Here is a 17,457-nt window from a genome sequence, read left to right as displayed (position 1 = left end):
GTCTAAAAATGACGTGGCGGATTCTCATTGCATTTGGATCCCCACACACACTCCGTGTTATTATAGTCTACTCAAACTTTGGAGAAATAATATATCTATAATATTTTTATAAAAAATTTTAAGTGATAAATTATTATTAATTATTATTATTTACGCATAGTGTTAGATTCAAATTTTATCCCATAACAACTTTCAACTTGTTATTTGGAGTAGAAATACAGTAAAAATAGCATCTAACTTTTTAATATTCAAAGAGATATTTCCACCTGGCAAAAAAACAAAAGACATGTCCAGAAAAAGAAAATGGACCCACCGTCTTCTTCGACTAACAAGACGTGGCATCAAAGCTTCGAATCTCTCTCTCTCTCTCTCTCTCTATCTGAAAATTGATACTATTCTATAAAGAGTATTTCAAAACGCTCTTCTCTGAAACTCCTAAGAGAATTTTTTGCTAATAGATTTTGATTTTTCGTTGTTCTGTTAGCGTGACGAGAATGATCTGATCGGACGGTGAGGAATCTTCAGGAAGAAGGAAGAAAAGATGTTGGAGGATCAGGTAGCCTCTTTGTTGCAGAGGTACCTCGGGAATTACGTGAGGGGGCTCAACAAAGAGGCTCTGAAAATCAGTGTTTGGAAAGGTTTGCTCATTTCTCATTCTTTTGTAAATTCTAGAACCTTGCTATGATGATTGATGAAAATGAAAATGAAGTTTGACTGTTTTAGAATACGGTTCCGATTCGGAAAATTGAATGGAATCGGAATTTCCTATTCCGTGTGTTTGAAATGTGAGTTTGTATGATCAGAGTTTGTTAAGATGGTAAATTGGATTGGTAAGGGCTTTCTCTAACTTCCAATGTAACCAAACCACTCTTATATTGTATAGTCTAGCAAACCTGAATAAATTAGGATATTTATCCCTCTAAGTTTCAATGCTGCTCCAATGATCCTTTCAGATATAAAAAGAAAGAAAAAGTGCCATTACTCACTTCTATAGGGTAAAAGAAGCGAGTGCCATATTTGCTATCAATCACTTTCCTCCATAGTGAATCCCTTTCTACCACATAAGGCCACAACCATTTGCTAAGTAAAAATCACGAGTAGGCGCCGTTTGGGCCAGTTTACCCACTGGAATTTATGCTCTGCTCTTCAACAATGGGCAATTCCTGTGTGTAGAGGTGTATGGTGGATGGACTAATCGAAGTGTGGAGTTCATCCCTGAAGGCCACAACTAGCATGGCTGGCTGGCCTTTGGAGATACCGTTGAAAGCCTTGTGGGATAGGCCTAGACGCCCCAATGACTTTCCACGGCGGAATCATCCAAGTTCTGCCAGCCAAGTGCAAGGTGAACCTAGCACAGAGGAGGAGCACTGGTGAGTTCAGAAGCTCAGGAAAACCACTTTGGGGCGAGATAGATTGGCTCGATTAAAGGCAAAAGGTGTCATTAAAAAATTGAAAGTCGAACTTTTGTGTGGGTCTGATGGTAGATGGAGTGTGGCTGGGGCTAGATGAGCATGAAAATGAGGCAGGCCCATTTGTTAATTGTAGGGGAGAAGCAAGATGGGGGAAGTGAGATGTGAATTGAAGCACCTCATTTCTATGGAAGAGATTTCTTGGAGACAAAAAGCTTAAGGAGGGTTACCACAATACCGGGTTCTTCCATAGGATGGAAAATTCTCATGGGAGGCATAACAACTTGGGGCTTTTGGAGGTGGATCAGGTGGTGCATTTTTATGGGACTTTATATCAAGAAACTGAAGGGCGGAGTCCTATGTTTGATGGGTTGGAGTTTAATGCATTAGGGCAACGGAGAGTGGTTTGTGTGAGAGGAAGTTTGAGAGGGAGGAGATCTTATTGGTAGTAGTAGTTAGGGATCTTCAGGGGGGTAAAGCTTCAAAGCCTTTTAGCAAGAATAAAGCTTGGTGACCCTTGAATGCATTTGGATAGCTTCGCATATGATAAATTTACGATTCTCCTAGAATCTTAAGCTATTAGGAAATGGTGAATTTAATCAGTTAATCATAATTCTAATACTTCTTCTCACGTGTGGGCTTAATTTCCTCCTAAATAAGTGAGGTCGAACATGTGGTATTTTAACATTTTAAATAGGAGGTAGAGTGGTGATAGGGATTGAAGTTATGACCTCTTTCTCTGATATTATGATAAATTATTGATTATTCCAAAAACTTGAATTGTTAAGAAATGGTGAATTTAAATATTTAATCATATTTAAATATTCAACCATAATTCTAACAACATCGACTGTGTCAATGACGAACCCAACCACCAGATGTGACTGTTGATTAGGTCAGCTACATTATATCCACCAACTGGGTTTGTTGATTGTGTCATTGGATCTTATTGAGAACATCAAGACCTTCGCCCAACCAAGGGGTATCAAGCTCTTCCTATGTGTCACTGATCTACTACTGGATATGGCACCTCTCTAGGGTATTACTTGATTACTTGGAAAAGTAAGAAACAAAATGTTGTTTCTTGATTAAGGCTACCACACATATGTCATGCGGACTTATATGAATTAAGCTTCTACTTGAGGAATTAAAGTTTGGTGTGAAGCTGCATATCTCTCTCTATGATGAGCCCAAGTCGCTGATATGTTTACCAAAGCTTTTTGGGCAAGACTTAGGTGGATTTTCTATGTATACAAGTTGGGATTACACACACACACACAAACACACACACACACACACACCAGCTTGAGGAGAAGTGTTACGAATTTGAATTTCTTTTAAATTAGGGGCAAAATAGCAATGCCATTCTTGGGGCTGATTCAAGGAAGTCTAGGTGTTGATTCATAGGTTTATTTTATTTTGCTGTCATCAAATTATTTGAAAATTTTGGTGCTGCATCTGTTTTGGTTTTGCTTTGCGTCACAATGAAATGAAAATCTAGATAGATCTAACTTTTTTTAATCATTAAAATTAGTTTTGGAAAGAACATATATAGACATGCATATACAGGACTTCATGAACATGATGTACTTTTTTTAATGAAAATATCTATTACCTATATATATATATATAAATGCATATACAGTACTTTGCACTGACATATACATGTGGCTTAATTTAAGAATTTAGAATCAGTATTTAAAAAAAAAAAATTTTATTTTTATATATATAAAAAATAACCTTATGCATTTCTGATGCTGATGAAAACTCACCTGTGAGCATTACTTTTCTTCTTGATGTAGTTGTGATTCTTCTTTTTTTGACTAAAACATAAAACAGGTAATGTGGAGCTGACAAATATGCAGCTGAAGCCTGAGGCACTCAATGCCTTAAAGTTGCCTGTGAAGGTCAAGGCAGGATTTCTTGGATCTGTCAAACTCAAGGTTTGTGGGGTTTTGGTCTCACAAGGTCAATCTACATTATGTGTTAAATATAGTTGAGTTCTGTTATGAATTTTTTACCACACAATTTAATTTTGTCCCTCTCTATATTGCAAACTGGCATTTCAAATTTACTTTCTAAAATCTATGGTGTTGGAGTGAATTTTTGAAACTGTAACATGCATTTGGACATTTGTACACAGATGCAAATTTTTTTGGTTTTTGTTTTGTTTTTTTTTTTTTGTTTTTTTTTGGGGGGGGGGGGGGGGGGGGACTTTTTTTATGCAGGAATTGTAAGGCTATATTTAGTGGATGGGGCTATTTAATTTTTCATTTTTGGGAGATAAATTATAAAAGCTATCTTCATTGTCATTTTTATCATAACAATTTTTTTTCATAAAGCCAAAGAAATTCCACGTCTCAACTCTACTTAGTAATGGTCACGACCTGGAAAACCTACCACCCTTAAGTTGTATGTGGAAACTTGCTTCATGTGAGGCTAATGGTAAACCTATATTGGCTACATGGCCATAATGCACCTTAGTCAAGGGAGCCACACTCCCTTTTCTCTTCTAAGTGGGTGCGCTTCTTAGGCAATTAGTTAACTAGAGCACTTTGCTAATTAAAGGACACATGGTGATAATTTTCTGCTGGTTCTTTCTTCATTTATTAAAGGTTCTTGGATCTTATTTATTTGCTTGTGATGGTTGTTAGTTTCTCTTTCCCTCAGTAAGATTATTTTCTACACCCTTGCATCATCAATTCAGTTGATGAATACACACATAAAACAAGACAATTATGCTAGCGTTGGCTTGATAGGATCTCCACCATCTCTCTTTCTGTCTCTCTCCCCCCATTTCCTTGTTGGGGGGGGGGGGGGGGTGAGGAGGTTGGTGGAAGGATATAAGGTTACAAATGAAGTGATGCTTTTACTACTGTCATGGGTTTGAAGTGAACTGTTTATGTTAAAACACCAAATTTCAATTTCTGTATGTTTTCTTAATCTCCAACCATTTCTGATTTTGATTTATGGGAAGGATTTTTCAGTTGAGTAGATTATTGCATACTGCCTTTTGTAGCTAATATCAGTAAGTCTTTATGTGTGGTTTTGGTGTTTTCAATATAAGGTTCCATGGAGCAGGCTTGGCCAAGATCCAGTACTAGTGTATTTGGATCGCATTTTTTTATTAGCTGAACCGGCAACTCAAGTTGAAGGACAAAGTGAGGATGTTGTTCAGGAGGCAAAAAGAAGCCGAGTACGGGTATGGCATGGTGAACTGTATATATATCTAGACACTGTTTGCCCGAGATGTTTTGAGACTAATTAATACTTTTCCCCGTTGGAAATAGGAAATGGAGATGAAGCTGTTGGAGAAAGCACAACAATTGAAGTTAGAAATGGTATGATTTAAAATTAAATTCCATTTATTGGAGAAGTGCTATTAAAACTTGCTGCCTTGACTTTTTGCACTGTGTGCATCATGATCCTATTTCCATGTGCTACTCAAAATAACGCGACAGAACTTAGAGGCAGGGCATCAACATTATAGTGGGTTTAAGCTTGCCAATTTTAGATGTGACTAGGTTTTAGTGTTGGTAAAAGATCGCTTAAGCTCAAAGTGCGAAGCCCCAAGGCTCCAGCGCCTTTTGCCTCAAAAGCTAGGCTCATTCAAAGATGTGCGCTTTAGGCACTCTTTTTCAAAAAGCTCAGTCTGCTTGGCGCTTTTTTATATTTTTCAAAAAAAAAAAAAAAAAAAAAACCAAAATTGAATTAAAACTATAGTATCTTTACATTATTGATATAAACCATTGATTTGACAAATTTTTAGTGTAACTTATCAAAAAAAAAAAAAATTTTTTTTTTTTTGAGTATAATTTGTCTTGAAACCCACAACCTCACACAGTTCTTCTCTATTTTTATTTTTATTTTTTCTTGATTTTTTCTCCTTGAAACAGTAACCCTCCCAGCTTCTTCTTCTTATTCTATTTTTTCCCTTTTGGATATCTGCTTCATACCAATTATCATATTGCTATGTCCTCATATTCTTTAGATCATCCATGAAAAAAAGAAGTGTGATATATTATATTTGTGGTAATTGTATAGTTACTTTGGTGGTTGATGTTGAACATAGCGGACTAATTCTTATAGACTTATTAAGTAATTAAATATTAACTAATATTACTAATAAGTCATAGGGCATTATGGATGTTGGAGATTTAAGAAATGATATTACATGGAAGTACTCATATCTAGTTGATCCAAAAAAATAAAATGACTTGACTTGCAATTTTTGTGTTAAACTTGCAAAAGTAGGGCTTATCTAAATGTTATATGAGTTATATAATTTTTTTTTTTTTTAATTTCAATTTATATGATAATTTGATTGTTGCATTTGTCATTAATAATTATTTTAAATTATTTTTTAAAATGTGTGCTTCACTTCAATTAAGCATGCGCTTGCGCTTGCGCTTTGCGTCTAGGCTCTAGAGGGTTTGCGCTTAAGTGCGCCCCTTGCTTTTATAAACACTGACTGTTCAATTTTATATTAATATCCCAATTATCAAAGAACATATTTAAACTCACGAACATAATCAAAGAAAAAATGTGGTGCCTTGTAACATCCATTTGCTTCTTTTGAATTTTTTCAGATGTGTGCTTTGTAACATCAATCATAAAGTAAAAATTGTGGCGCTTTAATTATGTGTGTGCCACAAGAACCAAACAGTTCTATAGCCTAGTGTTTTGTGTTGGGGGGGGGGGGGGGGGGGGGGGTTGAGGGTGGGTTGGTAATTCTAAATCTTTCTTTATCTCGTCCATGTTATTTGAGTTCCTACTTCTGGTTTGATATCTTCTTAGTGTTGTACTACTATGTAAATGGCACAATGCTCAGCAAAACTGGTGAGGTTTTTATTTTTATTTTTATTTTTAAAATTTTTATTTTTAAAATTTTAATTTGGAATTTATTTATTTATTTGAACTTTTATTCTTGTTATCTACCTTGGTACTTGTGTTCTATTTGCTTGTTCAGTCATGATCCAAACCTGCCTCAAGTGACAACAAAAATGTCATTACTACTTGTTCATATGGATCCTAATTTTAACTTGCCCTAAACTTGTGCACTTTTATCCTTGAAGAATAAATCATGGTTGGGATCCCTGATCAGCACGATAATTGGAAATTTGAAGTTGTCCATTTCAAATATTCACATCAGATATGAGGATCTTGAGAGGTAAAAGGAAAAAAAAAAAAGATGTTGAATATTGACATATCATGTTTTATTGACCTGTGTTGAATCCTTAACTCCCATGTTGTAGCAATCCTGGCCACCCATTTGCAGCTGGTGTAACCTTGGAGAAGCTCTCAGCAGTTACAATTGATGATAATGGGAAGGAGACTTTTGTTACTGGTGGTGCACTAGACCGACTCCAGAAGGTTCCTATTTACCATGCAAAGCAGAATCATTTTTTTCTTTGTATTATGTGCTTGTATGTGTGCATGCACATGTGCATGTGTGTGCATATTTCAGATATGGGCTGTGGGATCATTTTCCATTATTATAAATGCCCTTTTGCCTTTTCTTAACAGCATAAGCAATATTCTTTTATCACCATACTATTATATTCCGGAAAAGAATATTGTTATAATCAGCTTGACTGCAATGCTTACATGATTTTAAAATCTAAAGAGCTGGTTGCATGTATGCATGTGTTCATTTTTGTTGAACCACTCCCTAAAATTGACTAAATAAAGAAAGCATTTTTTTGCCAGTTAACAGTTGGGTATTTGACTACATACTTATGTTTGTCTATACTGTTGTCTTATTGTTTCATCCCTCATTATTTTTACAGTCTGTTGAACTTGATCGGCTTGCACTTTATTGGGATTCTGATAGTATTCCATGGCATTTGGACAAACCATGGGAGGATTTGCTTCCTTCAGAGTGGTTTCAAGTATGTCCTGTTTCTAGATAAAGTGTGTGCAGCATATGTTTTACTATTTTGGCAGTCTGGTCATATTTGTATGGTTTAATATGTGATTCAGGTTTTTAGATTTGGTACTAAGGATGGAAAACCAGCTGATTTTCTTATGAAAAAGCACAATTACATTCTGCAACCAGTTTCTGGGAATGCAAAATACATAAAGATGCGGCAAAATGAATTTGCTGATAGCAGTGAGCAGAAAGCAGTAGTAAACTTGGATGATATGACACTCTGTCTATCAAAGGTCCATTTAATTTTCACTTAATCATGCTTTTTCATTGGAATGGTAAGAATTAATTAGCTCTGAAGAAGTTGGGTAATATTGTTTTGCAGGATGGATATAGGGATGTTTTAAAATTAGCTGATAATTTTGCTGCCTTTAATCAAAGGTTGAAATATGCTCATTACCGTCCAAATGTCTCTGTGAAATCAGACCCAAGGTCTTGGTGGAAGTATGCTTACAAGGTTGTCACTGACCAGATGAAGAAGGCCAGGTATCTAGACTAATTGCATTGTCTGTCCCATATTGTTGGTCTCTATTCCATTTTGTAATGTCTTAAAATATTGTCCTCTTTGAAAAGTTAATTTTAAAGCTTTCTTAAGTTATTTTGTGTCTTTTTTGAAAGCTTAGTGCTTTTAATTATTATTATTATTATTATTGGTTTATATATATATATATATATTTGTTTTGTTTTGTATTAAATTAAGGAGGGTAATTTTGAAAACTTACATTTTAATTTGAAAGGCTGAAAAAAATTACGTTCTTTACAACATTGGATTTTCTTGTCCCTAAGGAGTAGCATAATTGGCTGGGACCATTACTCATGAAGTGGGTCAGTAGTTCAAACATCTCCTTGCCCCTCCCCTTGGGGCCAAAACTGTTTAATTAGTAAATTATCTCATCGAAAAGGAAAACTCAGTGCTGGCAGCCATCCACTCAATAGTTATCTCAGAAGAAAAAGCTTCAGCTCCAAGATAGGTCTCTCATGTCCTTTAAAACTTTGGGAATTATTTTCTCTCCAAAGACAAACGAATTTTATTCCAAATCTCTATGTTCAGATGCTAACCAAGGAGTAGTGGAGCAATTTATTTATTTTTATTTTTTAAAATTAAAATTTCTTGAAAATGAAATTCGAATTTCTTCCTATATGATAATTCTCTAGATTGAAAATTTGAGTAAACGTTTTCATATAGTCAATTGGTGTTGCATGTGCTGATGATTGAAAATTTGAGTAAACATTTTCATATAGTCAATTGGTGTTGCATGTGTTGATGTAATGGGGAATCAGTTGATCATCTCTTGACTCATTGTGGTGTATCTGGAGGGAGAGGAACGGCTTTTGAGGATTTGGAGAGTTCGGTAGAGCAGCTTCTTGCATCTTTCATAGGGTCTTTATTTGATTGGTTTCAGGCTTGGGGACTCGCATCTAGTGACTCTCTCCTAATGTTTATAGATTCCCTTTGTTCTTGTACATAGTCTTGAGTCTTTTCTATATGTTTTTGGCCCTTATGTTCTTTTACATGAAGTAGTTTTTTTAATGAAACTTTAATTTACCTATCAAAAAAAATATTTCTTCCTATATTATCTAAAAGAATATCATCTCTGTCACAGTGGGAAATTGACATGGGAGCAGGTTCTGAGGTACACAAGTTTACGGAAAAGATATATCTCTCTATATGCTTCACTGCTTAAATCTGACCTCAATCGGGCAGTAGTTGATGACAACAAAGACATTGAGGAATTGGACCGTGAACTTGATATTGAACTCATACTTCAGTGGAGGTATATTTTCTGGCCATAAATGTATCAATGCTTTTTTCTGATAATTATTTTATATGTATATAAAAGTATATGCATGCATGTGTGCATCCATGCAAATATTGATGTGTGTGTGTATATCATGAGTAATCTTTTTCATTCAAGGTGGTGTCTTTTTATTCTGATAACTTACCTCTTGTTTCAAAATTTCATGTTGATATGAAAGAATAAATGTAATCACTTAAACATTATATTGACACTGCTCCTCACATGAAGGCCTAGACTTCACCTCAATAATTGGGAACCAAATATGGACTTTAAATGGGAGGTAGATTGGAGACAAGTTTCCACTCCTGTCTCCACTCTTACCTTCCATTTAAAAAGTTCAAGATTTCATGTATTGGGTCCCACTTTGTAATAGGGAGTCTGGGTCTACACTTGAGGGGAGTGTTAGAATAAAAAAGTTCAGTGATTAAATTCACAATTTCCTAATTGCTTAAATGTTTGTTACTTTTCATTGCTGAGCACAGCATTTAGAGCTATTTTTTTGCTACATGTACACTAGGCTTACCAATAAGTAAGCTCGTGATGGAGGAAAAACGATGAAAAGGAAAGATGTTTTAGATAGCTAAGTTGCCTAGAGAAAAGAAAGAATGTACTAGCTCTTTAAGAGACACACCTTTGGAATAATACCTCACAGGTAGATTTCTTGGATTCAAATTCAACTAGCTACAATGAAGGCAGCTTGCTTATTTATAGTTCCATAAGCAAACTGCTGAGTTAGTTACAAGAATCCACCATGTGGCTGTCATGTGATTGGCCAAAGCCTAACTAACTTCTCTAACTAACTAATAGGCTATTGCACTTATCACTAACAACCTATTAGCTAACTAATTTTCTATTACAAGTGATAAAAGCAATTAAAAGTAAAAGGAAACTACTTATTATACAACAAAAGCTAGTAACAGTTAGCTTTAAAAATGAACTGCATCAGCTTGCGCAAGCCCCCCAAACTCATGTTACTTAGGACTTGCTTCTAGAATCTCTAGCATGAGTACAATGGTTCTCCGCCATGGGATCTAGAGACCTTTCTAAATGCATTATGAGATGTGCCATTGTATGTTATTCCCAATTATTGGATCCATGTAGCAAGATTTATGAAATTTTCTGCATTGACAATTTTAATTTGTGTTCTTTATTTTTCTTCCTCTTATTTCACTTTTTTTTTTCAATTAACCTGTGGAATAATACTCTCGGATTTCATGCAGCAGAAAAAGGGGAAAAATGATTTCATGTTAGGGGTGAAAGAAGTAATAGAAAAGACCAACATGTGTATGCACGCATCAATTTGTTGCATACTTTCTAGGCAGTTTGTTTTAACCCCATACTTCTTCCAGAATTCCACTATGCATACCCTGTGGTGCTTGTGTACATAGAAACATGCTAGTGTTGGGCATTTCAAATGACGAGTCCACATGCATGGTGACATGGCTAAGTATTGGACACTAGACAGATTTTTCATGCAAGATGACCTGGCCAAATATAAGTCCTTTAATCGTGAAATTACTTGTAGTGTATAAATAGCCAAGGTTGGCCATTGTAAATCACCTTATGATTGTATGAGAATTTTCCTTTGTAATAATAATTCATATCTAAGATTTCTCTCTCATTCTGTTGACACTCTCTTTGAACCCAATTTTTTCTCATTTCTTTGAAGCCCCAAATTTTTGTTTGCATCACATGCATGCACGCATATACTTACTGAAGTTCTAATTTTGCTACAATGCTTTGATTTAATTTGCTAACCTCTGTTTTAAGTACTATTGAATCCTGGTTTGAACAGGATGTTGGCTCACAAGTTTGTGGAGCAGTCGGTAGAATCGGATCTTAATTTGAAGAAACAAAAAGCAAAGAAATCTTGGTGGTCGTTTGGATGGTTTGTAGTTTTAGCTTGAAACCAGTTTTGTTGATACTTCCCAAGTCTTCTTATCCAGTAATGTTTTAAGTTCCTGTTAGTCACCTATATGCATGGACTTTTCCAGGAACGGCCAATCTGATAAAGATGAAGCTGAGTCATTTAAATTCGGTGAAGAAGACTGGGAACAGTTGAATAAAATTATAGGGTACAAGGAAGGTGAAGAAGCGCAGTCATTCATCAGTACCGGCAAGATGGATTCTCTTCATACCTTCTTGGAGGTTCACATGAAACATAATGCTTCAAAACTTCTTGATGAGGCCTTGGATTGTCTTGCTGAATTATCATGTGAAGACCTTGATTGCACCATAAAGCTTTATCCGGAGACAAAAATCTTCGATGTGAAACTAGGATCATATAAATTGTCATCCCCTAATGGTCTCCTTACAGAGGTTTGAATCCCCCCCCCCCCCTTTCTTTTTATATTTGAGATTGTCTGACAGACGGGCTGTTTTCTTAGTTGTACCATGGTGAATGTTTTCCCACCTCCTTGCAGAGTGCTACTGCTTATGATTCGTTAGTTGGTGTGTTCTGCTATAAGCCTTTCGATAGAAAGGTGGACTGGAGCATGGTTGCAAAAGCTTCCCCCTGTTACATGACTGTAAGCTGCTACACTCGCATTCTCTGATTGTTCTTACCATAAATTTGTGGTTGCATGCATACTGATTACAAGTATTTTGGTCAGTATCTGAAGGACTCCATTGATCAAATCATCAATTTTTTTAAAAGCAGTACAGCTGTTAGTCAGACAATAGCGCTGGAAACTGCAGCTGCTGTGCAGGTTTGGTTCTATCATTGCTGATCCTTTGAAGTATTATTCAGAGTGTCTACTGATGCTTTGTTTGTTTCAATGAAAACCTTATGTGAAGATATTTTTCCAAGTTTTTAGTGTTTGATAGCATTATAAAAAATGAGTTAAAGGAAAACTATCTTTAGTCAACATAAAAAGTATGACTTATTTTTTAGAGATTGTTTCCATTAATTTTTTTTTTTGGAAAACAACTTTATCTCAAACAAGCTAAATAAGAGATTCCTTCTTTTTTTTTTTTTTTTTTTTTTTTTGAGAAACAAACACACACACAAGGGAGAGGGAAGCTAAATAAGGGAAGTTAGAAGTTCATTTTCCAACTTATTTAAGTTGCTACCAAACATAGGAAAATGAGGTATTTTTATTGAAAATATTTTTTGAAAAATGAATCATTTTCTAGATAACATTAACGTTGAAACAAACAGAGCATGAGTACCAGCAAAGCTTGCTGGAATTGAGCATAATTGTTGAAATTTATGTGTTGTTTGTAGGTTATTGCTTGGGTTTTTGGAATTAATCCTAATTATTCAACAATAATCATAAAAGGAATGCATCTTAGAAAATCAAGAATCTTATAATTTCATACTGGACTACAATATGGTTCAGGATTTTCACCAATATTAGGAGTAATTCAGTGTTCTAAACACCCTGAAATGGTTTCATAGGTAGTGTTGTTCTGTGTGCTTAATGAATTTGAAACAAGATTTGAAATATATGAAGATGCAAAATGTTGTTGTGATGCCAGGTTGATCAAAGCAACCTGCATTTTCCTTGTTTCATGTATCGGTCTAAAACTGGTCTAGTTTAGTAGTTTGTAATAAATCTTTGCCATTTTATTGCTGCACCACCATTTAGAATTATGTTTGTCCAAATCTCACTAAACTGCAGAGGTGCTTTTTCTTCTATTCCAGCAAGTATGGCTAGCATGCTTCATTTCAACAATGTCCTGCTGATGGTCTCTTTCATTGTTTCTAGATGACGATTGATGGGGTAAAGCGCACTGCTCAGCAACAAGTGAACAGAGCACTGAAGGATCATGCTAGGTATTTCACTTTGTTTCGACTTTTGATTAGTGACCTTGTGGGGGAACACATTAGTCATAATATTTTATTGGTGCTAGTGTTCCCTTGGCAATATTGAGCTTAAAATGTTTGGAATGTTCTATCCATTCTGATGTACTCTTTAAGAGTGTGTCTAAGATCATAATGGAAGGCTTTGCAAGTGACCTAGTTTGTTGCCATTTGCTTTAGGTTTTATAGATACTACCCTAAAACCTGCGCAGTGCGCTTTAACTACTTTCACTAAATGTTTAAACGTAACACGATCATATTCTAAGAATGTAAATGTGGTATTATAAAAATTTTAGGATATGTCTATAAATAACTAATCATAGATATGATATCATAATATCTTATGATAACTCCATAGATGATTAAACTTGATAGTAATCTCTCATTAAATCCAAAAGAGGCATGCAAAGGATATTCTATCAAAGGTAAAATATAAAAGAATGAGTTAATGGAAAAACTTTATCACCAAAGTTTTGAAGAGTTAAATTACTATTTCATTTAAAATCATATTATAAAAATTTGAAATTTTCTTAAAAAAATATATTTAATAGCATCTACGCAAATTGCATAAGGATGAATTGTGTTATAGACATGCTACAGTTTAAGGTTCATTGTCTTTCATTGACAATTCCAATTGTTTTCCAACAACATTTTCCATTATTCTTTTTCATGATTTGTGACATTTCAATTTATAAATTTCATATAATAAAATTTGTAGTATCTCCAACATCACTTGTGTTATTGTATTCCTAATTAAAATTCAAAGTCAATCTGCTTTTTTATTTTGGAAAAAAAAAAAAACCTTTTTCTTTTGTAGATTCTGTATTTTTTTTCCTTCTTTTAGAATAAGATTTTCAGTAAGTTAGTAAACTGTGCATCCATGCTTTATCATCACTAATATATTTATATTCTTGTCAAAATGTGATTCAGTTGATACCTGCATCATTTCTTGTCGTTGATATTACCTACATCTAGCCATTGGATTATTATATACATTCTAATCATCGGCTCCTAGAATCTTGGTAAGATTGGTCCTTTTGCCCCATCATCAATTGTCTAGAACTTCATAAAAAGCTCTCCACCATTTGTCTCAAGTCTTTAACAATCTCTTCCTTCTTTGATCTCACCTCCGAATCGATCCTCAGATTATCTCAACAATTGTAAACCACACCATGTTCTCATCCAAGAAGTTCTAATTTTTTTTTTTTTTTGGATAAATAGGAAGGATCTTTATTAAAAAAAAAAAAAAACTACTTTGTGCAATGGAATGCAAACTAGTCATATAGTACAAAGGAAAAAAGAAAAGACAAAAGAATAAAACTTAATTACAAGAGAGGAGAGAACTAATAAACATAGGGAGGGATTCACTAGATGTAAGTCTCCAAGCCCGTGACCAGTCAAACAAAGCGCCACTAGAAGAAGCAATTAGCTGATCATCCAAACTATCCATATCCTCAAATGTCCACCAATTATGCTCCCTCCATATACACCACATCAAACACAACAGAACTAAATTCCAGATGTCTGAAGAATGCTTCCCCAACCAATTCCACCAACCAAAAAGAAGAGCATGTATTGACTTTGGTAAGATCCACATAACCCCAAAGATCGAAAAACAAGACACCACAACTAGTGAGCTTTCTCACAATGTAGCAATAAATGAGGTAGTCTCCCCACAATAGCGACACATAACATACCAATCAAGAAAGTCGAAACCCCTACCTCTCAAATTATCACCCCTAAGGTCCTCATTTTACTTATGAATTTTTTAAAAAGTTTTTTGCACTTTCCTATACCGTCTCCACTACTGTTTAAGGGCTTCCTTTACTCTTTTCTCACGTTATAATTTTCTTCCTAAAAAAAAAAAAAAAAATCTAAAATGACATATTTTGATTTGATTGTTTGATTGATGATTTCATGTTTTTGCAATTTATAATGTCTTTTCAATCTAATGACCAACTTGTTAATGTAATTATCATATTCCATTTTGTCAAAGAGTGACACTTTTCTTTTAAAAAGTTATTTGCTTTCTATTTGTTTTCTGTTGTGTTTTTCTGGTTGTTTCCTTCTGTTGTGGTATAAATTATATCAAACAAAAAGAAACAAAAAACATATTTCTTTAGAAAATAAAATCAACATGAAAGGAAAAATATGGCTGTACTATACTGATCTTTGAACCTGTGGAAAAAAAAAAAGCTTTCCTCCCGGAGTAACTCTTATTTCAGAAAAGCCTATTGGCTGAATTGGAAACTATTCTAACAGAATAGGAGAGGTACAAATGGTAAAATAAATATGGTAACTACCAAAGATGTAGCTGGTCAAACAATGCCGCAGGAAATTGTGCACCTTTTCCCCAACCAATTCCACCAACCAAAAAGAAGAGCATGTATTGACTTTGGTAAGATCCACATAACCCCAAAGATCGAAAAACAAGACACCACAACTAGTGAGCTTTCTCACAATGTAGCAATAAATGAGGTAGTCTCCCCACAATAGCGACACATAACATACCAATCAAGAAAGTCGAAACCCCTACCTCTCAAATTATCACCCCTAAGGTCCTCATTTTACTTATGAATTTTTTAAAAAGTTTTTTGCACTTTCCTATACCGTCTCCACTACTGTTTAAGGGCTTCCTTTACTCTTTTCTCACGTTATAATTTTCTTCCTAAAAAAAAAAAAAAAAATCTAAAATGACATATTTTGATTTGATTGTTTGATTGATGATTTCATGTTTTTGCAATTTATAATGTCTTTTCAATCTAATGACCAACTTGTTAATGTAATTATCATATTCCATTTTGTCAAAGAGTGACACTTTTCTTTTAAAAAGTTATTTGCTTTCTATTTGTTTTCTGTTGTGTTTTTCTGGTTGTTTCCTTCTGTTGTGGTATAAATTATATCAAACAAAAAGAAACAAAAAACATATTTCTTTAGAAAATAAAATCAACATGAAAGGAAAAATATGGCTGTACTATACTGATCTTTGAACCTGTGGAAAAAAAAAAAGCTTTCCTCCCGGAGTAACTCTTATTTCAGAAAAGCCTATTGGCTGAATTGGAAACTATTCTAACAGAATAGGAGAGGTACAAATGGTAAAATAAATATGGTAACTACCAAAGATGTAGCTGGTCAAACAATGCCGCAGGAAATTGTGCACCTTTAACAGCTACGATGCTGTGTGTATCTTTTTTTTTTTTTTTTTTAAACGATGTGTTTCATGGGGCATCTAAATGGTAGTATACGTTGCAGTAGTCAAAATCATAACTCTCTTTAATTGCATTTAAATGTTTCGACTGGTACGTTGGTTCTGATTGTACCAATATGTCATCTGGCATTTTTTTAATATTCAATATGCCACTTGTCATGATGGGAGACAATTTAAGATATACTTTTTCTCAGCTTCTGCTTTTATATATAGTATTAGATATTAGATTAGATGTGGTAACATTAATTTGGATTATCCTCAACACCAACAATAGTAGCGAAGCCTTACTCCCATTTTTTTTTTTTTGGGTTGGCTATGGATTATTGACAAAGTGTTCAAGGTTGATCAAATGTATTCTTTTCCTCCATTGTAATTCTATCCGAAGAATTGGGTTATCCTTATTTTGGTAAAATTTGAGTGCATACAGATTATAGACCTTTTAAGGATTTGAAAGGTTTTTTTTTTTTTAAATTTTTTTTAATTTTTTATTTATAAATTATTATTATTTTTTATTTATTTTTTTTAGTGTACTTTATTTTTTATCCTTGGGTATTGGTGTTTGTTGTATTCTAGATTTTCTGTTTTACATATTTAACGGAATAATATGTGATGTGTGTCTATTACAGTTGGTGCAAAGAATCTTTATAACAAATAATATTTATTTGATGGCAGGTTTTTGTTGGACTTGGATATTGCAGCTCCCAAAATTATGATTCCTACTGATTTTCTTCCTGACAATTCCCATCCGACAAAACTCATGCTTGATTTGGGAAATTTGCTAATTCGTACACAGGTTAATCCACGATATCTATACTACTATTTAAGGGGCTTCTTTTATTTGGACCGGATTTTTTATTTGTTCCAAAATACCTCCAAAACTCCTAAGTTTAAGTGGAGACAAAACTAAAGGATAATCAGGTAAAAATACACGTTTAACTTGCACTAAAACATTGCCTACAAAATACGAACACTTTCTATTCAGGTATTTGAAATGCTTCAACTACCTAAACTCATGTTTTCAAAAAAAAAAATTTCACTTCTTTTTACCGTTAATAAGTCTTAACCGTTTCACATTAAAAAAAAGTCTTAACAATTTTTTTGGGTGTGATGAGTGTTATGCGTTTGTGGATGAAATATTTTTTTCATTACACCCCTAGGTATTTTATGATTAGAATATGTAACAATCTCAAATTATAATGAATACAAATTATTAACCTTTAACCAAAAATAGAAGAGCCTCTAAGCGCGTGAGTGTGTGCTTAGAGGCTAGTTGATTCTTAAATATTTCTGTTTGAATTTGTTTATGC

General features: G+C 34.1%; 1 protein-coding gene across 1 annotated transcript in view; it reads left to right on the top strand.

Annotated features, from left to right (window-relative positions):
• The first annotated feature begins 370 nt into the window (after positions 1–370).
• Positions 371–17,457, top strand: part of LOC112023786 (uncharacterized) — an 82,843-nt gene continuing 65,756 nt past the window's right edge. Inside the window, exons 1-16 of the mRNA XM_065763100.1 lie at positions 371–638; positions 3,249–3,352; positions 4,477–4,611; positions 4,700–4,750; positions 6,485–6,579; positions 6,665–6,782; positions 7,199–7,300; positions 7,392–7,574; positions 7,664–7,824; positions 8,943–9,113; positions 10,933–11,025; positions 11,132–11,456; positions 11,561–11,665; positions 11,750–11,845; positions 12,848–12,915; positions 16,823–16,943. Coding sequence (XP_065619172.1) covers positions 542–638; positions 3,249–3,352; positions 4,477–4,611; positions 4,700–4,750; positions 6,485–6,579; positions 6,665–6,782; positions 7,199–7,300; positions 7,392–7,574; positions 7,664–7,824; positions 8,943–9,113; positions 10,933–11,025; positions 11,132–11,456; positions 11,561–11,665; positions 11,750–11,845; positions 12,848–12,915; positions 16,823–16,943 — 2,025 coding nt within the window. The 5' untranslated portion in view covers positions 371–541. The remainder of the gene's footprint in view (positions 639–3,248; positions 3,353–4,476; positions 4,612–4,699; positions 4,751–6,484; positions 6,580–6,664; positions 6,783–7,198; positions 7,301–7,391; positions 7,575–7,663; positions 7,825–8,942; positions 9,114–10,932; positions 11,026–11,131; positions 11,457–11,560; positions 11,666–11,749; positions 11,846–12,847; positions 12,916–16,822; positions 16,944–17,457) is intronic.

The sequence above is a fragment of the Quercus suber genome, unplaced genomic scaffold, assembly GCF_002906115.3.
Source record: "Quercus suber isolate HL8 unplaced genomic scaffold, Cork oak 2.0 scaffold_492, whole genome shotgun sequence".
Lineage (NCBI taxonomy): Eukaryota > Viridiplantae > Streptophyta > Magnoliopsida > Fagales > Fagaceae > Quercus > Quercus suber.
Note: the sequence above shows the minus strand (reverse complement) of the source record. Positions and strands in the feature narration are given on the sequence as shown.